This window comes from Neovison vison, chromosome 2 (assembly GCF_020171115.1).
Source record: "Neovison vison isolate M4711 chromosome 2, ASM_NN_V1, whole genome shotgun sequence".
In the NCBI taxonomy this organism is placed as follows: domain Eukaryota; kingdom Metazoa; phylum Chordata; class Mammalia; order Carnivora; family Mustelidae; genus Neogale; species Neogale vison.
Window position 1 is genome coordinate 211,997,907 of NC_058092.1, and position 27,670 is coordinate 212,025,576.

General features: G+C 43.6%; 2 protein-coding genes across 3 annotated transcripts in view; one reads left to right on the forward strand and one right to left on the reverse strand.

Moving 5' to 3' along the window:
* Positions 1 to 1,390, forward strand: part of ABCC2 (ATP binding cassette subfamily C member 2) — a 75,335-nt gene extending 73,945 nt beyond the window's left edge. Inside the window, exon 32 of the mRNA XM_044240300.1 lies at positions 598 to 1,390. Coding sequence (XP_044096235.1) covers positions 598 to 727 — 130 coding nt within the window. The 3' untranslated portion in view covers positions 728 to 1,390. The remainder of the gene's footprint in view (positions 1 to 597) is intronic.
* Positions 1,391 to 15,858: 14,468 nt separating this feature from the next.
* The window catches only part of LOC122901013 (dynamin binding protein), a 72,049-nt gene continuing 60,237 nt past the window's right edge, over positions 15,859 to 27,670 (reverse strand). For both annotated transcript variants that reach the window (XM_044240301.1, XM_044240302.1), the window contains 6 exons: positions 25,569 to 25,697; positions 23,920 to 24,252; positions 23,373 to 23,552; positions 21,429 to 21,627; positions 18,837 to 19,384; positions 15,859 to 17,511 (listed from right to left, as the gene is read on the reverse strand). In XM_044240301.1, coding sequence (XP_044096236.1) covers positions 17,326 to 17,511; positions 18,837 to 19,384; positions 21,429 to 21,627; positions 23,373 to 23,552; positions 23,920 to 24,252; positions 25,569 to 25,697 — 1,575 coding nt within the window. In that variant the 3' untranslated portion in view covers positions 15,859 to 17,325. The remainder of the gene's footprint in view (positions 17,512 to 18,836; positions 19,385 to 21,428; positions 21,628 to 23,372; positions 23,553 to 23,919; positions 24,253 to 25,568; positions 25,698 to 27,670) is intronic.

Here is a 27,670-nt window from a genome sequence, read left to right on the forward strand (position 1 = left end):
TTAGTCATAAAATACCCCACAGCTGAAAGTCTAAACACCATCATTTTACTGATGAGGAAACCAAAGCTTCAAGGAATTTGTCCAAAAGTATACACCAAGTGAATGAAAGCCAGCAGGGTTAAGGGAATGGACTTGAGGGCAAAATGGGCAATTGTATATGATTATTAACGGAGTGTGAGGAGGTGAAGACCCTAGCCATGAGGGGCAGGTGTTAACCCCAGATCTTCTCAACCCCTGAACCATGACTAGACGCTTCCTGCTTTTTCCAGCTCTGGCATAGTACGTTAAAAATGGGGGTAATGTCCGTAATCTTGGAATCTGTTTGGAGACAACAGGGTCCCTTAAACAAGGTCTATATTTAAAAAAAAAAAAAAAAAAAAACTTCTGTAAAGGGATGTCTACTGTATTCTTCTACTACTTGATTCTTTGGCCATATATATGGAACCCACCTGTGTCAATGCAGACAGCTGCTGTCCACTCGTTCTCACTGCTTTGTAGCCTTTCATGAATGAATATACCATGTCGTGGTCCTGATTGTTCATACAAATGCCAAGATGTAAAATGACTGCTGACACCTTTCTTTCTCCTTTGTTTCAGGATAATGGTCTTAGACAACGGGAAGATTGTAGAGTATAGCAGCCCTCAAGACCTGCTGAGAAAATCGGGTCCCTTTTATTTGATGGCCAAAGAGGCTGGCATTGAAAGTGTGGACAGTACATCACTCTGACAGTAGGTCCCACAGGTTGGGAAAGGACTGTAGGGATCATGTCTGATTTTTTGTGAGCGCAGTCACACAGAAGTGTGTAAAATGTACATTCTAAAGCAGGATCACATTCTATCCAGCCACAGTAGAACCCCCCAACCCCGCTGTGATGATCCCATTTTGATTATACCTCCTTCCTACTTACCTTCCCAGAGATAACTCCTATCCTGAATTTTGTGATAATCATTTTCTCTTGCTTTTCACTTTAGTTTTACTACTTGGCCTATACCCTTAAACAAGGTGTATCTTTTTTAATTTATGTAAATGGCCTGACTCATACTTGACATATTCTTCTCTGGCTTTTGTTCAGTATTATTTTATTAACGATCCATCTGTGTCAATGCACACAGTGAGGCTAGTTCATTCCTGCAGCAAGGCAGGGTGTGAATATGCCACCATGTATCCATTGTCATGCTGCTCAGTAGGGTTATTGCTAGGGATTTTCTCCCATTATGAACAATAGTGCTAGGAACATTCTGGTATATTACCCCTGAGATACATGTTTAAGAGTTTCTTTAGGATGTAGTGTAGGAATGCGGGTTAAGCACATGCTTATGTGCATCCACCCACTAGGTAACGCCAAACTGAGTGCCAATTCAATATACTTTTTATCAGTTTCCCTGGTTACTACTGAGATTTCTGCTGGTTCTTATTCATGGTGCTTTGTTTCCTTGTGTGCCTTGTGAATTTTGACTGTGAGTTGCTCACTCCCAGCATTTTATCTGTGGGCATTCTTTGAAAGCTGAGCTCCCTGGGAAAGCGTTTGCCTGTCCCTTGGGGGCATTACCCAGAACCGATTTGAATTAAATTCTCTACTAGGGGTTTCAAACCATATAGTTAGTGGGACTTCAGACCATAATCTGGCACAAGAACCAACTTGTGGTTTACAAATTCCAAAGGCAGTTTCCTCTCCTTACCCTAGTGTCTAGCTGGAGATAGACACATTGCCTTGTTGACTCCTCCTGCAGGGTGCGGTTGATTTCTTGGTTACCTGTATTACTACAGATAAAGGCTTATATAGCTTTGCGTCCAGGTTTATCAGAGGGTCTCCTATTGTACTCTTTATCTTGACAGGCGTTGGCTTTATCTCTTGCCTTGGCATCCTGTATTGTCAACGAAGGTCAAAGTCTTCAGGCTTCAGAAGTCACCCTAAGCTTTGACCCTTCTTATCTTCCAGGGTTTTTTTTTGTGTGTGTGTCCCATTACTTCGGATTCAGTATATTCTTTACTTCCATTTCAGTGATGAAATTATATTTTTCTTTATTCATCAGTTGACTGTTGAATGAGATGCTCAGAGACCGAAACGTCCTGTAGGAAGAGCAGAATAGCTGTGAGGCTGGGGGAGGAAGGGGTTTTTCCTATTCGCTTTGTTCAGCAGCATCACCCTGGCAGTGTTGTCTGCAGGGCAGGTTATAACCGGCAGCAGTGAAGACTTCAGTTTGTCCTGTGCTTCTGGAAGCAGGGTCATTGTGCTCCTCAGACACGAGCAGCGCGCCTTCTCAGAAGGCTGAGAGTTGGCTCTTTGAGGACCTCCTATGTTTTGTGGGAATGCAGACCGCTCTCATTTTGTTCTCATAGACTTCCAGTGGCAGCTGCTTCTGGAAGGTGCTGGCTCTCTGAAACTTATTTTCCTTTGGTCCTTTCTTCAATGCCTACTTAATTCTTTATATGGTTCTGTTAAAATAATATAAGGTTTCTGTCTCCCGACTAACCCAGCTGATAGAACCCTTGGAGATTATCAGGTTAAAGTCTCTTATTTTTCAGAAAAGCACATAACCTGCGAAAGGTTAGAATATCCAAAGTCAAAACATGGGTATTTCTGGCAGAGCCTGGACCAGAAATCAATTTGCTGATTTTTTTCCTTCAATGGCAAAGGGTTTTTGACCTACCTACTCCTACTGATGTAAATAAAGAGAAGGTAAAGATCATTCTTTTCTCAGAAGTGATGACTGAGACAGGCAGTGAAGCTGGTGGAAACCAGAACCAGCCTGAATCTAAAACTTTGGTGATGACTCCTCCCATTTCAAATCTTACTGGCCCAGACCCTGGATAACTGAATCCCCACTCTGGGCCAATTATAATATGATTGCTCTTTCCTACTTTTATTCCTGAAGGTCCCCTTCTTTCACTTGCCCTTGAAACATTAAGATATTCATATATTTTGGTCCTTGATCTCTATTCCCTTCCTCCCATCCAGTTTTGACATTCATAGGTTCAACTGATACTCAGTTACTGCAGATACTCAGACCTGAATATTCTTCAGGCATCTGACCCTCAACTCACCCTACTTTGACAGATGCTTCTACTCCCTCCACTCAAAAGATTTTCCCTCTACTTACCTCCAGTGGTGACCTCATTGTCCATTCAGTCCTACAAAAGGAAAACCCTGGGCATCACTCTTAACTTTTCCTTTTCTTCTCAGATCACATTGACCACCCAGCCCTTCCAGTTTTCGGTCTTTACCCCCATCCCTTTTGCTCTCAGATTCTCATAACGTCTAAGGGCATAGGTATCCGTGCATCCTGTGTTGTTTTCTTAAATATATCTCCCCATGTCTATTAGAGTAATCAGATATGCAAAACCGCCCAGGTTACTCTTACTTTCCAGAGTAAAGTTAGAATCCTAAGTATGGTATAACAGCTCCCCAGCATCTGGTCCAATCACATTTCTTCTAATTCCTGTTAAAGAAAGAGACAAGAAGCCCAAAATGGGGTCACTTATGCTAAGCCTCAAGCCACCAAGCGGAGACTTAATACTCACTTTTTAGTTACAGCCCTTCCCAGGAATGGAATCTTAAACCAGTCAATCCTACTAAGGTAATCTGCCCAACAGACCCCTGTGTCCCCTAAACGAAGGTGACCTGACTACAACTACTCTACTTTTTGCTAGTATAATTTCTGTGTCCTATTCCCTTCTGCCTATAAAAAGTCTTTCCGTTAATCAGATACATCAGCACTGGGGACACTAAGGCAGGGACGTCTGGCAGTCACAGCTGTGATCATCACAGCTGTTCTCCGTTGGTGGGGTTCTGGCACCAGGGGCCAGGGATTTGGCCCGATACTGAGCATCCTTCCTGGGTTCAAAGACTCAAATCGGGCTTTCTTCTTCTCCCAGAGAGTCAGTGAGCTAGCTGCTATCATTTGAAAACTTCCTTTCTGCTTAAGTTTTACCAGAATTGGAAACTATCGTTTACAACTCAAAATACTCCCCAGCTAATTTCTTATTACTCTATCACTTTGTCAGATAATTTTCTGTTTGGATCTCCCTCACTAAGCTGTGAGCCTCTTGAAAACAGTTTTTTCCAGTATTCAAAAAAATCTTCATAAATAAAGCACACATTTTCCCCAGTTGTATAACAGTGCAGCAAAAGGGAAAGAAGCATAACTCCACGTTGGTACACTGGCACGAACAGGAGGAATAAACATAACGATCAAACCTTAATTTCTTGTGGGCTGGTTTTGTGTAAGCGCCTTTTGAAATGCTCTCTAGAGAAATTTGTTCCAGTTAGGTCCTAGGATGAGCACATTTAATCACAAATGCACATTGTTCATGACTTTACTAAAATATTTGTAAACACTTTGTGAAAATATTGACATTTAAGCTTCAAATGGCTACAATTTAGTAAGCAGAACCATAGTTAGCTCTAAGTGTGCAGTCTTCCACATAGATACTGAACTGTTTTTGAAAGACTATGCTGCTGAACAGGAGAGAGGGGGAAAAAAGTGAAAATAGACTAAGGCACCTCAGTGAACCATGAAGTATGATACCATTCACATTATAGGGACCCCAGAATGAGAAGACAGAATATCTGTTTGAAGAGATAATAGCCAGAAAGTTGCTGAATCTGGAGAAGGGAACAAATCCAGATCCAAGAGGCAGAGAGCCCCCAACAAATCAACCCAAGGAGGTCCACACCAAGTCCCATAGTAATTAAAAGGGCAAAAAGTAGTGCTAGATAATTTAAAAGCAGCATGAGAAAACTGTTACATACAAGCAAAACCCCATAATGCTGTCAGCTGATTTTTCAGCAGAAGTTTTGCAGGCTACCCTGGAGAGGCATGATCTATGCAGGTGCTGAAAGTAAAACAAACAAACAAAAACAAACAAACAAACAAAAAAAAAACCAACCAACCCTGCAAATAATATTCTATCCAGCAAGGCTATCCTCCAGAATGGGAGAGGGAAAGAGTTTCCCAAACAAAGGAATTCATCATCCTTCAACCAGCTCTCCAAGAAATATTAAGGGGACTCTGAGTAGAAAAGAAAGACAAAAAGTAGGAAACACAAAGGCAGTAAAATTAAGTATATCTATAAAAATCCAAGAAGACACAAAATAAGAATGCAAAGCATGACACCATATACCTAAAATGTGGGGAGAAGAGGAGTAAAGAATGGATTCAAACATAAGTGACCAGCAACTTAATACAGACCATTGTATGCATCTTAATGTAGACAGCTTAATATGTTATATACTTAATATAGACTGCTATATATATATATATATATATATGTTATATATAAACCTAATGGTAACCACAAATCAAAAACCAGTAACAGATATGCAAAACATAAAGAGAAAGGAATTATATCATTAAAGAAAGCCACCAAAGCTTGAGAGAAGACAGCAAGAGAAGGAAAACACAGAAATGAATTCCAGAAACAACCATAAAGCAAGTAACAAAATGGCAATACATACCTATCAGTAATTACTTGAATATCAATGGTCAAAATTCATTCTGTTACCCCAGGTCAATAAAAAGACCTGGGGTATCCATTCTGTTACCCCAGAGTAGTACCCCAGGGTAACAGAATGAGAAACAGCCAACACCTCAGAAAGACAAAGGATTGTAAGAGAATATTATGAAAAGATGTATGTCAGCAAATTGAACAACCTAGAAGAACTGGACTAATTCCTAGAAATACGTGACCTCCCACAATTGAATAAGGAAAGAAAGAGAAAATATGAACAGACCAATTAGCAGCAATGAAATTGAGTAATTAAAAAAAATGCCCAATCAACAAAAGTCCAGGACTAGATGGTTTCACCAGGAAAGGAAATTCTACCAAACATTTAAAGAATTGTTAATAATTGTTCTTCTCAAACTATTCCAAAAAATAGAAGAGAAAGGAAAACTTCCAAATTCATTCTATGAGACCAGCATTACCCCAATACCAAAACCAGATAAAGACAAGATACTAACAAAAAAAAAGAGCTATAGGCCAATATCTCTGATGAATATAGATGCAAAAATCCTGAACAGAATGTTAGCAAACTGAATCCAACAATACACTGAAAAGAATCATTCACCATGATCAAGTGGGATTTATTCCCAGGATGCAAGGGTGGTTCAATATTCACAAATCAACCAATATGATACATCACATCAATAAAAGAAAGGATAAAAACCATAAGATAATTTTAATAAATGCAGAAAAAGCATTTGACAGAGTACAACATACATTCGTGATAAGAAAACCCTCAGCAAAGTCAGTTTAGAGGGAATATATCTCAACATAATAAAGGCGATATATGAAAAACCCACAGAAAACATACTCAATGGGGAAAAACTGAGAGCTTTTCCCCTAAGGTCAGGAACAAGACAAATATGTCTACTCTTACCACTATTATTCAACATAGTCTTGGAAGTCCGAGCCACAGCAATCAGACCACAAAAAAAATAAATAAAATAAAATAAAAGGCATCCAAATCAGTAAGGAAGAAAGAAAACTTTCACTACTTACAGATGGCATGATACTATATATAGAAAATCCTAAAGACTTCACACACACAGGGGCGCCTGGGTGGCTCAGTGGATTAAGCCGCTGCCTTCGGCTCAGGTCATGATCTCGGGGTCCCGGGATCGAGTCCCACATCGGGCTCTCTACTCATCAGGGAGCCTGCTCTCTCCTCTCTCTCTCTCTCTGCCTGCCTCTCTGCCTACTTGTGATCTCTGTCTGTCAAATAAATAAATAAAAATCTTTAAAAAAAAAAAAGACTTCACACACATACACACACACACACACGCACCTTTACTAGGACTGATAAATGAATTCAGAAAGGTTGAAGAATACAAAATCAAAATACAGAAAGCCATTGTATTTCTATATACTAATAATGAAGTAGCAAAAAACAAAAGAAACAATCCAATCTAACTCAACATCCCAAGAACAAACAAACTGGTCAAGAAATGGACAAAGATCGTGGACAGATATTTCTCTAAAGACGACATACAAATAGCCAAGAGACACATGAAAATATATTCAACATCACTCAGCGTCAGGGAAATACAAATCAAAACCACAATGATATACAAATCAAATACAAATCAAAACCTCAAACCAGTAGGAATGGCTAAAATTAACAAGTCAGGAAACAACGGATGTTGGCAAAGATGCGAAGAAAGTGGAACCCTCTTATGATGCTAGTGGGAATGCAAGCTGGTGCAGCCGCTGTGGAAAACAGCATGGAGGTACCTCAAAAAGTTCAAAATAGAGCCACCCTATGACCCAGCAACTGCACTACTGGGTATTTACCCAGAGGAAACATAGTGATCCAAAGGGGCATGTGCTCCCAGGTGTTTATAGCAGCGACGTCCACAACAGCCAAACTATGGTATGAGCTCAGATGTCCATCAACAACAGATGAATGGATAAAGAAGATGTGGCATATATACAATGGGATATTACTCAGCTATCAAAAAATGCAATCTTACCATTTGCAATGATGTGGATGAAACTAGACTGTATTATGCTAAGCAAAATATGTCAGAAAAAACCAATGAGCTCACTCATATGTGGAATTTAAGAAACAAAATAGAGGATCATAGAAGAAGGGAGGGAAAAATAAGATAAAATCAGGGAGGGAGACAAACCATAAGGGACTCTTACCTACAGGAAACAAATTGAGGGTTGCTGGAGGGTAGGTGGGTGGGTGGGGCTAACAGCGATGGGCATTAAGGAGGACACTTGTAAAGAGCGCAGGATGTTATATGCAACCGATGAATCACTAAATTCTACCTCTGAAACTAACACTTTATGTTAATTAAATTTAAATTAAAAAATTAAACAAGGGAAAAATGCAAAAAAAAAAACCCACCCCACTCCAATCCCATTTACAATTGCATCAAAAATAATAAAATATCTAGGAGTAAACTTAACCAAGAAGGTGAAAGACCTATACCTTGAAAACTACAAAACACTAGCGAAAGAAATTGAAGATTTTCCATTCTCATATTGTTAAAGTGATCATATTGTTAAAGTGATCATACTAGGGACGCCTGGGTGGCTCAGTTGGTTAAGCAGCTGCCTTCGGATTGGGTCATGATCCCAGCGTCCTGGGATCGAGTCCCAAATCGGGCTCCTTGCTTGGCGGGGAGCCTGCTTCTCCCTCTGCCTCTGCCTGCCTCTCTGTCTGCCTGTGCTCGCTCTCTCTCCCTCTCTCTCTGACAAATAAATAAATAAAATCTTTAAAAAAAAAAAGTGATCATACTACCAAAAGCAATCTACAGATTTAATGCAATCCCTATCAAAATCTCTACAGCACTTTACTCAGAACCAGAAACAACAATCCTAAAATTTGTACAGAACCACGAAAGACCCTGAATAGCAAAAGCAGTCTTGAAAAAGAAAACTGGAGGTATCAAAATCCCAGATTTCAAGATATAGTACAAAGCTATAGTAATCAAAACAGTGTGTACAGGCACAAAAATTGACACATAGATCAACAGAATAGAACAGAGAGCCCAGAATAAATCCATAATTATATGCTCAGTTATTCTTGGATAAAGGAGGAAAGAATACACAATGGGAAAAAGTCTGTTCAACAAACAGTGTTGAGAAACCTGGACCATATTCTCACACGTTTGCAACTATAAACTCAAAATGGATTAAAGACATAAATGTGAGCCCTGAAACCATAAGAATCCTAGAAGAGAATAAAGCAGTAATTTCTCTGGCATCAGCTGCCGCAACATTTTTCTATATATGTCTCCTGAGGCGAGAGGAAAAAAAGCAAACTATAAACTATTGGGACTACACCAAAATAAAAAGCTTCTGCCCAGCAAAGGAAACAAACAAAACCAAAAGGCAACTTACTGAATGGAAGAAGATAGTTGCATATATATACACATATATGTATATATATGCATTTATATATAAAATTTATACAACTCAACATTTAAAAAATCCAATTAAAAATAGGCAGAAGACATGAACAGTCATTTCTCTAAAGATGACACACAGATGGTCACCAGACACATGAAAAGATACTCATTATCATCACCATCAGGGGAACGCAAATCAAAACCACCACGAGGTCCACCTCGCACCTGTCAGAATGGGTAAAATCAAAACAAGAGACAAGTGATGTTGAGGATGTGGAGAAAAACCTCTCCCACTGTTGGTGGGAAAGCAAACTGGTGCAGCCACTGTGGAAAACAATATGGTGGTTCCCCAAAAAGTTAAAAATAGAATTACCATAGGATCCAGTAATTCCGCTACTGGGAATTCATCCAGAAAAAAAAAGAAAGAAAGAAAACATAAATTCAAAGGGATGTGTGCACCCCTATGTTTACTGCAGGTTTACAACAGCCAAACTATGGAAGCAGCCCAAGTGTCCATCAGCTGAGGAATGGATAAAGAAGATGTGGTGTGTGTACACGATGGGACACTACTCAGCCATAGAAAAGAATGAAATCTTACTATTTGCAACAACAAGGATGGACCAGAGGATATAATGCTAATGGAAATAAGTCAGAGAAAGACAAATACCAGGCACCTGGGTGGCTCAGTCATCAAGCGTCTGACTTTGGCTCAAGTCATGATCCCAAGGGTCCTGGGGTTGGGCTCCCTGCTCAGCCGGAAGCCTGCTTCTCCCTCTCCCACTCCTCCTGCTTGTGTTCCCTCTGTCACTGTGTCTGTCAAATAAAGGGACGCCTGGGTGGCTCAGTTGGTTGGGCAGCTGCCTTCGGCTCAGGTCATGATCCCAGCGTCCTGGGATTGAGTCCCGCATCGGGGTCCTTGCTCTGCAGGGAGCCTGCTTCTCCCTCTGCCTCTGCCTGCCACTCTGTCTGCCTGTGCTTGCTCTCTCGCCCTCTCTCTCTGATACATAAATTTAAAAAAAAAAAATCTAAAAAAAAAAAAAGACAAATACCATATGATTTCACTCATATGTGGAATTTAAGAACCAAATGAACCTGGAGGCTCAGTTGGTTAAGCGTCTGCCTTCAGCTCAGATCGTGATTCCAGGGTCTTGGGATCAAGCCCTGTATTCGGCTCCCTGCTCAGTGGGAAGACTGCTTCTCCCTCTACCTCCTGCTCCCCCTGCTTGTGCTCATGCAGTGCCAAGTAAATAAAAATCTTCACATATATATGATATATGTATAACATGTTTATATATATATATCACCAGAGGGCAGGTGGATGGGAGGATGGGTGAAACAGATGTAGATTAAGAGCACACTTACCGTGAGGATCACTGAGTCATGGACAGAACTAGAACTGCTGAATCACTATAGTTTATTCCTGAAACTCTTAGAACTCTGTAGGTTAACTATACTGGAATAAAAATAAAAAAAATAAAAGGCTTTATGATGCTTGAAGATATTAAAGTAAAAGACTGTAAAAAATGCATAAAGGAATTGGCTATAAGAAGCAGTTCATTTCACCCTGAAACAAATCATACAGTATATGTTAATAAAAAAATAAAATAAAAATAAAACCATGAGAATAAAGCGGTTAACAACAACAACAAGAGAAGTCGTCCATTTCCAACGTACTCTCTTTTACTTCATAGGCAAGTAATAGATTATGCTGTAGAATTTAACAGCTGCGGTGTAAAAAGCAGTCACTTAGGAAAGAAGTTGCAGAAAGAAAAAAAAAGGGGGTAGGGTTTCTTTAGGTAAAATGAGCAGAAAAATAAAGTTTCAGGAAGAAAAGTTACTTAAGACTGGTTTGGTTTTTACTCAACTTGAAAAAAATGAACTAATAGTATAAGAACTCCCTTCTTCAGTCAAGTCCTTGGTCATCCTATTGATAAGTAAACTTGGTCCTTGCGGTGACAGTCTCTTCCTGTCAACCACTGTCACTGATCTCAGATTCTCTTACCCTCTTCTTGGCTTCCACTGTAATGACAGGCTCTGCTGGAGCACCAATCTTTGGGACATTTGCTGCTTAAGCTCGCAGTCACTCACTGCTCTCTGGGAAACAGCTTGGTTAGAATCCTGTAGAGATTGGCAAGTTATCCACTGATTGTACATCTAGACGCAGATTTCTCTCCCAGACCTGATGTTCACAACATTGCCTGCTGGCTCTTCTGTTGTTAGCACCCGTTGCAGGGAAACTGTGATCTGGTGTGTCATGGTTTACATTCTGGTATCATAAAGACACCTCCTGGGGTCCTTGGGTGGCTCAGTGGGTTAAAGCCTCTGCTTTCGGCTCAGGTCATGATCTCAGGGTCCTGGGATGGAGCCCCACATTGGGCTCTCTGCTCAGCAGGGAGCCTGCTTTCCTTCCTCTCTCTGCCTGACTCTCTGCCTACTTGTGATCTCTGTCAAATAAATAAATAAAAATCTTAAAAAAAAAAGACACCTCCTAGTCCCATGGATATCTGCCTGGCTGATACGTTAGTTCCCATCTCTACACCAATTACACTTCTGCTAGCTTTTCATTTTCCTTCCTCAAAAGGTCTCATTTTCCTGCACACTTAACCTCAATGTTAATGGGTGACCCAGATCTTTTTGCTGTAGCCAGACCTAGAGGAGGAGTATGGCTCCAGGGCCAAATCTGGCTGGCTGTTCTTGTAAATGAAGATTTACTGAAACACAGCCGTGCTCACTTGTTTCTGTATTATCTATGCCTGCTTTTGGGTTACAAAGGTAGAGCTGAGATATTGTGACAGACTGGATGGCCTGCAAAGTCTGGAATATTTCCTATCTGACCTTTTCCTGGAAAGCTCTGCTGACCCCTATTCCAGAATCACCAGTGATGATCCACATGATCCACATGTGGATCATGTTTCCATTTTTTTTTTAAAGATTTTACTTATTTATTTGACAGAGAGAGATCACAAGTAGACAGAGAGAGAGGCAGTCAGAGAGAGAGAGAGAGAGAGAGAGAGAAAGAGTGAAGCAGGCTTCCTGCTGAGCAGAAAGCCCGATGTGGGACTCGATCCCGGGACCCTGAGATCATGACCTGAGCCGAAGACAGCGGCTTAACCCACTGAGCCACCCAGGCGCCCCTCATGTTTCCATTTTCAAGAAGATCATTTGCCTCAGAAACATCACGTGGCTTCGTATCTGCAGCAGATAGAATAATGGGCCCCAAAGATATTCATGCTCTAATCCTCCAAACCCATGAGGATTTACTTACCTTACATAGCAAAAGGGACTTTGCAAACGTGAGTAAGGATACTGAGATGACCTTACCCACATGGGGCCTGATTATCAAAAAGATCCCTATACACTTATTTGTGGAGCATAACAAATAGCATGGAGGACAAGGGGCGTTAGAGAGGAGTAGGGAATTTGGGTAAATTGGAAGGGGAGGTGAACCATGAGAGACTATAGACTCTGAAAAACAATCTGAGGGGTTTGAAGTGGCGGGGGGGGGTGGGAAGTTGGGGTACCAGGTGGTGGGTATTATAGAGGGCACGGCTTGCATGGAGCACTGGGTGTGGTGAAAAAATAATGAATAATGTTTTTCTGAAAATAAATAAATTGACAATAAATAAATAAATAAATAAATAGAAGTGCTCATAAAAACACTCAAAAAAAAAAAAAAAAGATCCCTATCCTAGAGGCAGGAGGGTCACAGTCAGAATGATGATGGAAACCCTAGGAGACATTATGCTGCCAGCTTTGATGTCAGAGAAAGGGGCTATAAGCTAATGCAGGCAGCTTCCAGAAGCTTGGAAAGGGCAAGGAACCGGATTCTCTCCTAGAGCCTCAAGCAGGAACCAGTCCTCCTGCCACGGTGAATCTAGCCCCATGAGACGGATTTTGAACTCTTGACCTCCAGAATTGTAAGATAATAAATTTGTGTTGTTTTAGGCCACAGACTGTAGTAATTTGTTGTAGCCTCAGTGGGAAACCAACACACTACCCTGAGTCTAAGAAGCTCTGATAAAATTGCCAATATTCTCCAATATTGTATATATGTGAAAAAGAAACAAAATGGAGGTATCTTAAGTATCTGAAGCCAGACCGTCTGGCTCTAGAACAAGGTGGAAAGACTCAGTTAGAGAACCCAAGACCCAAGTTTCATCTTCAATGAATCCTGTTGTCTGAATTTGTAGGATTATGCCATCTTTTTAGCCCTGCTGAAATGGGTTTCAGTGCTCATGCCTGCCACCCCTTCTAGCAAACTGTGAAGATCTTATTCAGCTTCATCATTTTTGGGAGGTTTTCTTGATCTCAGCCAAGGGGCTGTAGGAAGGTCCCTTGTTAAAGTGAGACATGGTGATTCCAACCACAGGAGGAGGCTGTGGACAGATCTGCAGTCACTCTTGGCATCCCTGATCCTGGACCTGAGGACAGCTGCCAGGGGAACGGTTTGGAGCTCGAAACTTGGTGTCGAGGGACAGGCGGTACTCAGGCAGGGCCTTGTACCACAGTTTAAGTCTGTAGACACCCCCTGATCGGCAGTGGATTCCCATGTGTCTCCATGCTCCCAATCAACTTTTCCTGAATGAATACGCCACTGTTGCCCTAACTGGAACATTCGTTCCCTCCCACCACACTATCAGAGGACACTAAATTGGCTCCTTTCTCTTTGAGGGTCACCTTGGAGGGATATGAAGGAATAAATGGCCCTATGTAGCTTTGCAAGGCCCCCAATTTGTTGTTGAACTCTCCCTTCTCGATAGAGGCAAAAGACTAATCCCGATCTTCATTAATAATTGCAGGAAGATTCCAGTAGGCTAGGTGAGGTAAGGCAATGTTCTGTTGTACTTGGCAAAGGTGTGACAGTAAAAACTCCATCAATACAATGTATTAACAGGCAGAAGAGCTTAAAATCCCCAGTTGTGTGAGTTGTGGCAACTAGAGAGAGGATTTAGAATAATGTGTTGGCATCTTGAGGTATCTTGGTCCGTGGGTCTAAGGTTCTCCACATGAAACAACCACGTTCTTCTGGGGCTGGTTTGAAATCCTGATCTTGAAACAAAATCCACATAGCAGAGTCCTAGTTTCACAATCTAATTAAAACAGGGTGACACAAAATTCAATCCTTATTAAAACCATGTAGTCCTAGAGCTCACATTGCACAAAAATGTACACGTCATTTTATTTGGTTCTCACAATGCTCTTGAGATGAAAGCCAGAAATCCAGACTTTATAGATGGCAGTCCCCACCACTGCTCCGTTCTCCTAGGACTCTCGGATAAAAGCACAACTGAAGAGCTACTTCCAGGCAGGAAAGGGAGAAAATGCATGAGTTGAAGCAAGCAGATAAGCCAGATTAAGAAATTTTCTTCAGTAACATTTCTGAAACATCTGATACTCTTTCCTCCCATTGGTTTTGTAATTCTTACTTTTCTGACAGTAGAAAGTTCCATTAAAAAAAAAAATGGCCTTGGGGGGTATCTGGGTGGCTCAGTCTGTTAAGCAGATGTTTAAGTTCAGCTCAGATCATGATCTCTGGGTCCTGGGATTGAGCCCCACCTCGGGCTTCCTGCTCAGTGGAGTCTGCTTCTCCTCCCTCTGTGCTCTCTCACTCTCTCGAAAAAATAAATAAAAATCTTAAAAAAATTGCCTTGACAGATGGTTCTCAAACTGTGCTGTGCACATAAATCACATCAGGATCTTGAGCTCTGGGACACTCGGGAGGGGCCTGCATTTCCATTAATTCCCAGGTTGCAGTGATGCTACTGGGCTAAGGCCACACCTGGAGGAGCAAGATAGGCAGATACCTTGTGTTTAATACGAGAAACCTCATCTTTTCATAAACCTGCTCCCATCCCAGTGATCTCCCTTTTGTCAGTGATTCCATCATTTCTTCAACTGCAGTCTTTGTAGAATGCTTTTTTCCACTCTCCAGCAATCTGATGCCCAAAGCAGTTAACTTTTTTCAAACTAATTAGATTTTCTTGCCTTTGATCTGTCCTCCCTCTCAATCATCCCCTTAACATTTAGCTTTCCTAAAACAGACAATCCATTTAAGAGCCTACCAGAGTTTCTTACTACCAGACTCATCAAATTTAAACTCCTTGACTTGGACCCCAAGGGCTCTCCAATTTATTACTAAGGATCAGGCAGCTCTAGGACTCTCCATGAACTAACTCATTCAATCTTTACAACAACCCATGATGCGGATAGTATGACCACCTACTTTAGATGAGGAAGCTGAAGAATGGGTTGGGTAAGTTGCCAAGGTCACAAAGCTCTTAAGTATCTGAAGCCAGATCGTCTGGCTCCAGAACAAGGTGGAGAGACTCAGCTAGAGAACCCAAGACCCAAGTTTCAATTCAGGATCCATTAAATATTCCATGCGTGGCTTGGGGAAGTCACAATGTCTCTCAATCCCATTTTCCTAGTCCATAAAGTAAGAGTTGGCCTAGTGGACCGATAAATTTCTTCTCAGAGTCCACCTATCCCATCGTGTTTTCTCTCCCTTCACAGTATCAGGTAATTGCTTCATGGTCTAGGGTCTCTCCCCACCCACAGCAACCCCCACCCCCAACCCTGGGCGGCCAGTGCTCCTGCTACTTCTCCCCCTACCATCCCCACCCTCGTGCAGCTGCTACTCCGTGCCTTGTTACTTCATCTCTAGGGCGTCAGTTTCCACCTCTGTGATATCAGCAAAGTACTTACCTTATAGGGTCTCCAGTTTAAAGCCTTCAGTTCTGTTCCACTAGCATTTTATAGTACAAAACAGCGTAAAGAGGGGTGATCACCTGCAACATGGGCATCTTTTGAGGGTATGGGAATTCTGTTGAAATTATATTTAACAAAATGGATTTTTGACTGGAATTTCTTCAGTTTAGCCTCTCTCATTGTCTGGAATCTCGCCATTGTTTTGAATTGTCAAAAAGGTACCTTCAGAAATCCGACAAGGTTCAGGCTAAACACATGGACAGAAATCAAGAAAACACACTCACGGCCCATAGAAATGCTTTTATTTATAAAATAACTACTTAAATATAAACATCTCTAAATATAAACACTATTCACAAGAGACTCGCATTGCTGCCTTCTGACCGACCCGCAGACACACAAGGCTAAGGGGCCCATAGATGTCTCCCAGTTCATCAGGATTTTTAAGGCCAAAGGTGCACCTGAAGGAGCAGGGGGCTGTCAGGTGTTCTTAATTCCCTTTCTTGAGACAAAAGTCTAGTTTTCTATTCCCAGGTAGGCCTCATATCTGGGGCAAACCTTAAGAATAAGAGCCTTGCTTAAATAGAATAGTCAGGGAGCGATTCCTTGTTGTAAGGATTAGCGGAGATTTTCCTGAAGCCAGATGGAGGGACGATCAGGCACTTTAGAATCTGTCTGGCTTAGACTATGGTCTCTGAAGCATGGAGGTTAGTGGTGAAACAAAAAATGCTTAGTTCCAAGTCTTGGATAAGCTACCTCTGGGACCACTTCTCATTTATACACTACATGAGCATTAGGCTTTCTGCACCTCTGGACAGTAGTGCGGATGAAGGAAAACGGCATCCAGGCTTCCGCCAGGCCAAACGGGTTCAGCTCACCGTAAGGCAAGTTCTTTCCATGGGGTGGCTGAAGCTCTCACCTTGTTCTCCTAGGAAAAGCTATCTGTTATTGGATTCTGGGTGAAGGGCCAGGAGACATCACACACGGACTCGTAAGGTGCAGGTGACTGTCAGAAAGGGGTAGACGGTTGTACATCTCAAAGGGAAGAGACCCATTCACAGAAATGATGAAGGGAAAAAAGACCCTAAATGCTTTTAAAAAAGAGAACACTACTGAATGTTGGCTCGGCAATCTGGGAATGCAGTATTTGAAACAAATAAGGTTACAGATGGTTGTAGTATTCGAGGGACTTTTGGAAATTAGGGGTGGGGGTGTATGTATGAATGTGTACTAAACACAGAAGCGTTGAAATACCAGATTTGGTACAATCTCAACAAACTTCTTGCCACGTGCGGAGGCGCAGTCTATAAGGGCTCCCAGAGAATTCTCTTCATCCAAGTCAGTATCTGGCATTTGTTCACGGAGCATGGGACCACCCCAAACTCAGTATGGTACAACCCAAGCCCACATCTTCTCAGGCTGGAGCGTGCTTCCAGCATATATCCGATACTGGTCTTCCTATGGGAAATTTCTCATTTCCAAAGGCTGACCCGAGACATGCCTTTCTTCTCATGGTCACAGAGTCATTCACAAGCCCTGGGGTCCATTTCAAATTCTAGAAAATCTAGTGAGCATCAAAGTTGACAACCCAATGGCAGGAAACAAGACTCATCTTGTGTCCTGTGCCATGCCGTAGTTAAACAGTGCGGATGGGGCCAGTGTCCCAGGAGCAGGTGCCCTCTCATGGGGCCACCAGGACCCTTCAGCAGAAGGAAGTGAAGGCAGCAAGGTTGAGTGAGAAGGAGAATAAGTTCAGGTATATTCAGCTTTGCGGATATAATTGGATGGGACATACCCCTTCTTCCCATTAACTTCGGCTAACCACCACTCTGTATTTCCCATAACATCTTTAAACTCCAGGATCTTGAGTCTCTGATTGGCTGACACACTCAGCTCATTTGGATTCCGTGCCTTGAAGGAATACACAGCAAAATAGACCTATGAGAGGGAGAGAAAGTGAGTTGGGAAACGAGACATTGATTGGAGCAATACTGTCCAGCAGGACTTCCTGCGGTGATAGGAATGTTCTATACCTGTGCTATCCAATATGGCAGCCTCTAGCCACATGTGGCTATCAAGCCCTTGAAGTATGGCCAGTAAGACCGAGGCACTTAATTTTAAATTTTACTTAATTTTAACTAACTTAAATTTAAATGCTACATAGACCTGATAGCTACCATAATGAACAGGGCAGATTCAAAGAAAACCAAAATTTATATCCTTCTACTCTTTCAGAGTTGCCTTAAAAAGTGGAAGAAGGAACTTTCGGCTAATATGGCTGATAGGCGGTGCTCAGTGATCGGGAGGGGAAGCCACAAAGTCCAGAGAGGCACAAGGATGAAAACATACTCTTAGGACTTGGAGGAGTCGATGAAGCAGTAAGTGAGCTTTTTAAACAAAATCAGAATTTTAAAAAAGGGGGAGCCATCTCCTCCTTCCACATGTCTAAGAAAAGCGTCCACTGACTGGCCCAAAACTTGGATGCCTGTCCTGGGCAGTGGGCAGCAGCAGAATCACCTGAGGAACAGGCAATTCCCTAAGCCCATCTGTAGTCCTGAGGAATGTGGCGTAAAAAGACTGAGCTGAGAAGCTTGTTTGAAAACTGGTCTTTTGGAATCCAGAGCTTGGCAGAGGCAAATGCCTCCACAACCCAGGACACATCTGAGTCTCTCAAAGGCAACCCGGCTGGAGATGAGCTCATAGACAGATGGTCTAAGACACACATGGAAAATCCCTGACGCAAGAGGGAGCAAAGGCAACCAGGGGTTCGCCAGCCATGAATGTGAAAGTGACCTTAAAATAGGTAGGTTTAATATGCTCAAGATACAAAAGCTTACTCAAATTCATAAAGACAAAAATAGGCCATCATAAAAAGAATAGAAAAAACTGAGAATGTTATTTCTAAATTCCAGGGGGAAAACACAGAGCTATTTGAATAAAAAAACAAATAGATGGGATAAATGGCAGACTTTATACTATGAGGGATTATGAGCTGGCAGAGTGGAAAAGGTTTTCGTTGTAACACCTTGTGAATGCCCAATGACACAGCAGAAGGGGCCCAGGAACAGCCCAGGAAGCGTCAGCCAACCTGAAAGCGTGGAGGTGCTCACTCCTAGAGTGAGATTCCGTGTGTGCTTTATGACTTGTCGGTGAGCTCAGCCTAGACCACCCAGGCCCTGGGCGTGCCTCGGACTCCCCCTCTCCTCCACCTACCCCCCAACACTCCCGCCACGTCTGCCACACGGCGACCAGGGAGCACTTGCCTGGTTGCCTTCTGCCTCCCTGCTTTCTGGCTCTTCGTTTTTGTCTTCCAGAGACTGGGATGTTCTCGTACACCCTCTCATAAGGTCTTTTCCCTGCCCGTTTCGCCCTGGGAGGGAGTAACCGACCGTTTCTGGATGCCTGGAGTTCCTGCAGCTCCTGAGGGCGGGGGCAGGCGGGTGAATGTCTCTGGCTGCCTCTGGAAGGTCCCATGACCTGGGCTGGGAGCTGGGGTCTGGGTCTGTGGGGCATCTGGAAGGACTGCTTTCGGAACAACCCAAATTTAAGGATGCACTGAGAGCTTCTTGGTCCAGTTCCTTCAATGAAGTGGCATCTTGAGGCTGCTTCTGGCAAGACCCCGAGGTGAAGGACACGGCCATGCTGCTGGGATTGAAGGTCAGGGTGCTGCTGCTGTTCTGCTGCGGGAACCTGGGGGAGGAGCTGCCCAGCTCCGACTCAGCGGACGAGTGGCTGCCCACCGAGGCGTCCGAGTGGCTGCGGCGCGCATTGTAGGGCTTCAGGAAGGAGCTGTACACAAAGCCTTTGGTGACTACAGGGAGGAAGAGTCAACAGGAAGTTCTTTTAATGGAATGGATGGCAGGCAGAGTCAACGAAGAAAAAACTGTGGTTGAAAAGCGAGGGCAATAGTGAGAGACACAAAATAAGATGCTTAGGGACAAAAAAGGTGGGACAGTCAATCCCAGGAGACACAACCCTGTGGCTACCTGCCAGGGCAAACTTACTACCGCTGCCTGAAAGGTGAGTGACGGGAGTCCTTGTGGACATTCAAGGGGACAGTAATACAAGTGGCCATGTGCTTGAGAATGAGCAGATGAAGAAAATTGAACAGGATATCTACATGATGGAAACAAAGGCTAGGAGAGACTTAACTAAGGATGTGCTCGGATACACTGAGTATGGAAAAAAGGATTTTAAAAACCATCCTCCTAGTGACTGAGCCGCTCGAAGATGGCCACCGGCCCTTTTTCCATCCAGGGCACTTGAATCTCCACGTGTGCTCTGGGAACATGGTGGATGTATTGTGAGAACAGGCTAAGGCTGGAAGCGGTCTATGGGGGCTTGTGTGGACGCAACGCGGGCACAGCACGTGACCACTTTAATAAATGTCCTAAGACAATGACAGAGGGGTCTGCAGCTCAAACTTTGCAACATATAAGACTGAAATCCTTGATCCACAGGTACATTTTTTATAATACTAAGTAAGAAAGGAGGATCTGTCAAGGGAAGCGCCCAGAGCACGCAACCTCCATGCGACCAACAGCCATCTCCGTCTTCATCTTCAATGTGTTTTTGTTACATTTGCCTTAATGGGGGCAGAGGGGGTGGTTTCCCTTGGGCAGATGGTGAGGGGTAGAGGGTCTAACTGCCAATCCTAATACCGTGGGCTTCCTGCCACCACTCACCGGGATGGCGTAGATAAAAGCGCCAGGGGTGGAACAGTTTCTTGAACAGCTTGGATGGTTACTGGGAACCCTTCTGTGAACCCATCAGCAGCTTCCCTGGCCCATCGCCCTCCATCCTTGCGTTCCTTTCCCACTGCCAATCTCTATTTTTTGGGTAAGCAGGAAGGATGGGCAGGGGAGGAGATCCACAAAATACTTTCAAACTGAGAATGTCACAATTTTCCATTCCGGTGGTGTGAACAGAGAAGTTCATTGTATAGGCCCACAGTCCTTATTTAAAATGCTAAGAGCCAGATGGGTTTTGGAATTCAGCCTTTTTGAATTTGGGAAAAGGAATCAGGTCCGTATACGGTTTATGGCATGACAACCCCAGCAGGGTCTGGGTCACCGCCTCAAAATTAAACCCACTGATGTTTCTATAATGTATGACTATTCACATCAGAAGAGAGGAGTTACAATTATAAACAGCTTCACAACACTTTGCTGGGATTTTGCTACCAAATAAGTTCAGATCAAGGAAGGTTTTGGCAAGTGAGTTCTGGGAAAAAAGCCCTTTGTTTTTTAGAGCTTTTTGGATTTTTGGAATAGTGGAGAAATGACATGGATTTTTCTTTTTTACTTTTCTTTAAATTCTGTACCCAACAAACCCCCTAGCCCCTGCTACCACCCCCACTAGAAAAAAGCTGTAAAGCTATTTTTAAAGCCATTCCCTAGTCATGAGGTAAAACCAGTAAAGCAAACAAAAAACCCTTTACTACAGGTTCTATATTCACACATTCTCAAAACCCATTTCCAGAGCTTGGAAGAGGGCAGCTTCTTTTGTGGTTCACTTGGAACAGGTTGAAAGGGCTCGGGGGCCAGTAAGCATGGCCTGGAAGAGCTGTGAAGCTTGGCAAGAGCCTGCAAAGGTAAGAAATGGAGCCCCTTCTGGAATTTGTGAAAACAAAACCAAAACCAAAGACAGGTTTGTTTTGGTAATGACTTGGGCACTGCACTCTCCCAAGATGGACAGAACTTGTAAGGTTATTTTTCCCCTTTAATCAAAGACTCTCATTTTCTTTTCTTTCTTTTTTTTTTTTTTCTTTTTCGGCCTAGACAAGATTTGGATACAGTCAGAAATAACTTTCTCCTCATTTAGAGTTAGCGTAATCTGAGGTCTAATATTCCTACCTCCGTTGTCAATCAGCCAGCGGTTCTGACTGCCCATGGGGTCCTTCTTTTTGATCACGCCCACCAGGTCCCCTTCCAGAAGTGAGACATCCAAGTCCTGAGCGGCATTGAAGTTCCGTTCTGCTTGGAAGAGTTTCTCAGGGGGATACCTTGCCAGAAGGGAGGCCCGGAGTTCTTCCGACTGTAGCATGTAACTTGGCTGGAAGGCAACACAAGAGACGCAGTAGACACAAGTCCTCCCTGGCCACCAGACCATGGTCCCAACTAATCTCAGCTCTCAGTGAGTCTCAGAAATGGGGGCAACGACAGCCAGCCCCTTGCTACTCCCATTGGATATTTTTGAGCCTGAGACAGTCCATGCAGCTAGGTAAAAATCATGATCTTAGCTCATGTTTTATGCCTTGGTAGCTATTAAGAAAATTTAATGTCCCATCTTAGTGCCACATCTGTTTATCTTGTGACCAAAAAATGTGATTTAAGTGTCCTGTGGGGTGCTTGGCTGGCTCAGTCGGTAGAATGTGCAACTCTCAATCTCGGGGTTGTGAGTTCAAGCCCCACACGGTGTAAAAATTACTTAAAAATAAAACTTTTAGAAGAAGTGCCACCAGAAGAGTTCAAACTATATAAGTAATATTACAAGATTTTCTGTTTTGCTATATGAATTTAAACAACTGAGACTTTCCTGGGGGCGCCTGGGTGGCTCAGTGGATTAAAGCCTCTGCCTTCAGCTCAGTTCATGATCCCAGGGTCCTGGGATTGAGCCCCACATTGCGCTCTCTGCTCAGTGGGAAGCCTGCTTCCCCCACCTCACTGCCTGTCTCTCTGCCTATTTGTGATCTCTGTCTGTCAAATAAATAAATAAAATCCATTAAAAAAAAATTAAAAAAAAAAATTAACCGAGACTTTCCTTATCTTGACTTCCCCATCTATAAAAACAATTATGATTTGTAAACATTAGAAATCAATAAAAGTAATAATAAATTTGATTTTCCCTTTTAAGGTAATATAAATTAATGCCTATGAGATTATACGGAGCAATGTGTTGTCAAGAGAGATCAATAATCTTTCCAATTATGGCCCCATATAATCTGGTGTATCGCATCCTACTTTGGAAATGAGTTCTAAAAGAACGTTACTTCGGGTAGAAAAGCAGTCAGCCATGAACAATTTGGCCATGTATCAGATAATTACTTTTTTCTTTTTAAGATTTTATTTGTATTTGACAGAGCACACAAGCAGGGAGAGCAGCAGACAGAGGGAGAGGGAGTAGCAGAGCCTCCCTCAGTGGGGAGCCTGATGCAGGACCTGATCCCAGGACCCTGGGATCATGACCTGAGTGGAATGACCTGAGCAGATGCCCAACGGACTGAGCCACCCTAGTACCTTTTCCAATACATGATCGAACATGGGGAAGCCTGGCAGAATTAACATACCCTTAAATCAGTTTCCTTAATTAACTGATCAAAGTATTAATATTTGTCCTTTGCAAACTCCATTCACTGGACAGACTAAGATCTGAGAATGCTTTTCAGAAGCTATTCTGACGGACATATCGAGTGTAAAAAAGCTACTGGTGGTCACTACCATTACCCACCCTGATGCTCAGGGACATTGCCTGCAGGAGCCCACGACAGATGTGAGAACTCCATGACCTTTCTCCTCCATTACCATAAGATATTTAAACTCCTGTGAAAGCACTCCTCTGTGGCCAAAGCTGGGTGCATAAGCAGTAACAACGAAGACAGCTTCCCTGTGCCATGCTAGCTCTGTGCCAGGCCATTTCTAAGTGCTTTACGCATAGGAGCCTGTCTGAACATCATAATAACTCGTTGGTGTCAGTATGATACCTGCGTCCTTTAGCTGAGAACCGGGCTAAATGGCCTGCTCTGGGACACAGGGGGCGTTGCCGACCAGGCCGGGCCTGAACCCCCCCTCCCCACTTACCAGGCCCAAGAGCGGTTTCCGGGCGGACTGGCGGTCCATGGTCTTCCTCTCAAAGGGCTTCCTGGAGGCGGGAAGTGACTCCGGGAAGAAGGTGAAAACTTGGAGCTGCTGTAGGACCCTGCTGTGCTCTTCGTGGAAGATGGCAATCAGGTTGCCCTCTCTGCCAGCAACTTTAAGTAACTGGAGTTGGCGGGTGGGGCAGAGAGAGAGAGAGAGAGAGAGAGAGAGAGAGAGACCACGGATGGAGGACCCAGACTTGCCGCTGTGGGTCCCGAGGCCCTGCCAGCAGGCCCGGCCGGTGGCTCTCCACCACTCCGCGGCTCTGCAGGGTGGAAAGAGCCGCTTGGCAGCCCCAGACACAGGAAAGGGCCAGGAAATTCCAGGTGGAACAGGCCTGACCCAGGGCCCTCTTTAATCTCTCCAGCGGGAAGACTTTCTCAGGCACCCCACATGTGTACTCCCAGGACACTAGGAGAGCCTGTGACCCCTCTCCCAGGCAGGAGGTTGGGGGGCGGGACACGGAGGGGAGGGTGGGCGGCTCACGCACCGACAGCAGCGGCTGGAGCTGCTCCAGCGCCCGGCGCACAAAGTCGCAGTGGGCCTGGGCGTAGCCGTGGACGCAGTTGGTGAGCAGTCCCCGCGCATACTGGTGGAACTTGGGCAGCTCGTCCAGCAGCTGCGCGTTCAGGGCCTCGTAGTTGTTCCGGGCCGACTGCAGCTCCTCCAGGGTCTTCTTGTCCTTCAGCTTCTCCGCCCGCTCCGTGCAGTTGTAGAAGTCCAGCAGCTTGTCGAAGCGCTTCTGCACCAGCTTATGTGGCCCCGTGAACATGCTCAGCAGCTGATTGAGGGGAGAGATGACCAGCCGCTCCGTCCTCTCCTTCTGTGGGAACAAGACAACCACAAGGCTCAGCCCTTCCAGATCCCATATTTCTGGTTTTAACCTAGAATCAGGTTGGGGCAGACAACGTTTGTATTTACTTTGTAAATTGTATTTACTTTGTATTTATCCGGGTTTGTGTTTACTGAGGCTCAATCCGCACAATAAGTCCAGTGATCACCCATCACCGCGGATATGTGTCCTTCCCTGAAACACCCGTCCGGCGGATCTGTGATATCCTGCAGCGCCTGCTTTGCTCCTCCCGCACAATGGAAACCCACGCAGGTCCAACGCGTTCTACTTACCCAACGCCAGACAGACTCACACATTTTATAAAAACTTCTCAATGTATAACCTTCACCAACCATATGCACTCACTAGAGTCTGCAAAATGTGCTGAGCCTGCCTTAGCGCCACCGTGGATAACGGGTCATCTGCCCGGTATCACAGCTTAGTACACAGGTCTACACGGATCAAATTTAACCCAAGAGATACTTGTTGCAGAAGTCTGAGGGGGAGAAGCCTTCATACACCCACCATACCTTTTCTAATCACAACTACTTGTTAATACCTGCTTCTGCTTTTCAAAAGATTTTTCTCTTTAATTTGTTCTAGAAGGACAGACATCGAGGGGCAGGATACTGTCACGTAAAGAACATAAATAGGGACTTAGTATGTTACTTTCAGTAAGATGCTACTAGTGAGAACACCTTTATGTTCCTCAAATGTGAATGAATATTTTCTTCAGCCTGAAACCATCCAGAAATTTCCAAGAAACCTTTGAACCCCACTCATCTCTTTCTCCTCACCATCAAACAATCCCACATCTATATTTAGAATTGCCATAAGTAAAATCTTAAAAAAAAAAAAGGCCTATATTTAGAATTGCCAGAGCAATTTGGCCTTTAGTACCATCTTTATAAGGAAGCACATGCCATTTCAAAGATCCATTGGTTAACTTTGAAACTACTAAATATTCCTTTCTAAGTTAGGGCTCCTACAGTTGTCCTTTTTCTTCAGAGTTATCAACAGTGATACCAGATGAAATTTCCCAGTTTGCCTCTGTCTCCTCAAACCTGACTGATCACAAGCTATAAAAAATTCTCTTTGAATACCAGAGGCCCAACCTGTCCTTTTAACTAATTAAAAGCCATTGTTCTGAATATAAATCCCTGATATGGATGGAGCCAGAGGATGACTGGTATTCCTGAGGCACATGGTATGTCTCTGTGGAATTAACTTTTCCACAGAGCGGGTCCTTCAGAACCCTGGGAAGAAGGCCACCCTATGAAAAGAGGGTTGAAGGAAGAGTCACTTACAAAATTGGTGAAGAGCTGGTCACTGATGTAGCGATGCACCTTCTCAAACTGCTCCAAGTCTCTGTGTCCCTTCTCCATGCACACATCCCACATGCTCACGGCGGCCACCACTTTCACGCACGCCGATTCCTGGAGCCGGTTAGAAACATGCGATAAGACAGGCAGAACTTTCTAGCCTTTACCATTCATCCCTGTTAGCAGAATGGGACAAAATTTAATTTAAAAAAATAAAAATTTTCTCTCTAGCACAGTATTTTAGCTTTGAAATAAGGACACTCTCATCAACTGTGATTTATGAGGCACAGAGAAAAGTCCAAGACTCTTACTTATAGGAAAAGGTGGTGACAGTTTTTCAGCTCTTTAGCATTCCTTTAGGTTCCCAACTTGAGCCCAAAATGATTCCTGCAGGATCGTGATAAGGAGCCATCACCTCTCCTCCTGCAAGCGTTAGCTCATGGCATCACCTTCTTCAACAGCTGGCCAGGACCCTATGCAGATTACAGCCCCACTTCCTGCTCTCAGACACACCTGACTGCTCTGTCCTTTGTCGCTGCAGACAAGATCACTTACTAATGTTTGCTCACTGACTATTTCTGCCCCCTCCCCAACCCCCTGAAAATACGTAAGCTCCAGGAGGGCAGCGATTTATGTCTGTTTTGTTCGCTGACTCAATTATCACTTGCTGAGTAAATGAATAAATAAATAAATGCAATAGTAAACTGTTCCTGACGGATCCTGACACATTTTAAATCCCAGGCTGTTTTCTCTAGCTACTTAAACAATGCTGGGTTCTCTCCTTTTTTAGTTGAAGTTAGGGGAAGGCCTATTATTTTGATATTAACCCAAATAAAATCTAAATGTACCCAAAACTCCCATTCATAGATTTCAAGGGCAAATAAAGTCCCTAAGCACAAAAACAGCAGTGCCTCATACATCAGTTTGACTTTACATTTTATTTTATGATGTTGGCAGACCTCTTGTCTTTAAGTCCTATGCCTGTATGTGTAGACATCGTGTTTCGTCAGAAGGAGAGATTGTGTCATCTTCCTAATTCCTCCTGAGTGGGAGAATAAATGTGAAAAGTGATGTCCTCTCGTTTTCTTTTAAACAATGCTGAATGGGGCACCTGGGTGGCTCAGTGGGTTAAGCCTCTGCCTTCAGCTCAGGTCATAATCTCAGGGTCCTGGGATCAAGCCCCACATCGGGCTGTCTGCTCAGCAGAGAGTCTGCTCCCCACGCCCCACCTCACCTGCTGCTCTGCCCACTTGTGATCTCTGTCAAATAAATAAATAAAATCTTTAAAAAAATAATGTGGTGAAATCTCAAAATAGTAGACTACATGCCAAAGAAGATACCACATATAGTCAATGTTCCTCAGCTTATGTTCTTGCCAGCTTGCTCTCTCTCCATGGATCCAGCTAATTTTATGTGGCAGGGCTTTTCATTTATGTCAGTGATGAAACCGTTCGATGTCTTCTCCCTTCATTTCTGGTTAACAGTCAGAACCAAACTGACCTGCCCATCAAATGGCTGTATCTGTTCCATTATGTCCCACCCACTACCATGGAGACAGGCCTTTTAAGAGCTGGGGACTCAGGTATATGCTTGCTACACACTTAGAAAACATAGGGCGTGGGGCGCCTGGGTGGCTCTGCCTTCAGGGTTATGCCTCTGCCTTCAGCTCAGGTCATGATCTCGGGGTCCTGGGATCGAGCCCCACATTGGGCTCTCTGCTTAGCGGGGAGCCTGCTTCCTCCTCTCTCTCTGCCTGCCTCTCTTCCTACTTCTGATCTTGCACTCTCCCTGTCAAATAAATAAATAAATAAATAAATAAAATCTTTAAAAAGAAAAGAAAACATGGGGTAAAAACCCCCAATAGGAGGGTACTGAAAGTAGAGGAACTATAAGTTAAAGTCCTAGACCAGGGACTATACTCGTGAGTTGTATCAACACTGTTTTTGCCAAATCTCTCACTTTAAGCCAATGTGCTCTTAAAAAGTCTTATAAACCCTAATTTTTAAGTAATTATATACTTAAAACATGAAGGGAGAGAGTTTTGCTACTTAGGGGCATGTAGGAAATATAGGGAGCATTTCAAATCA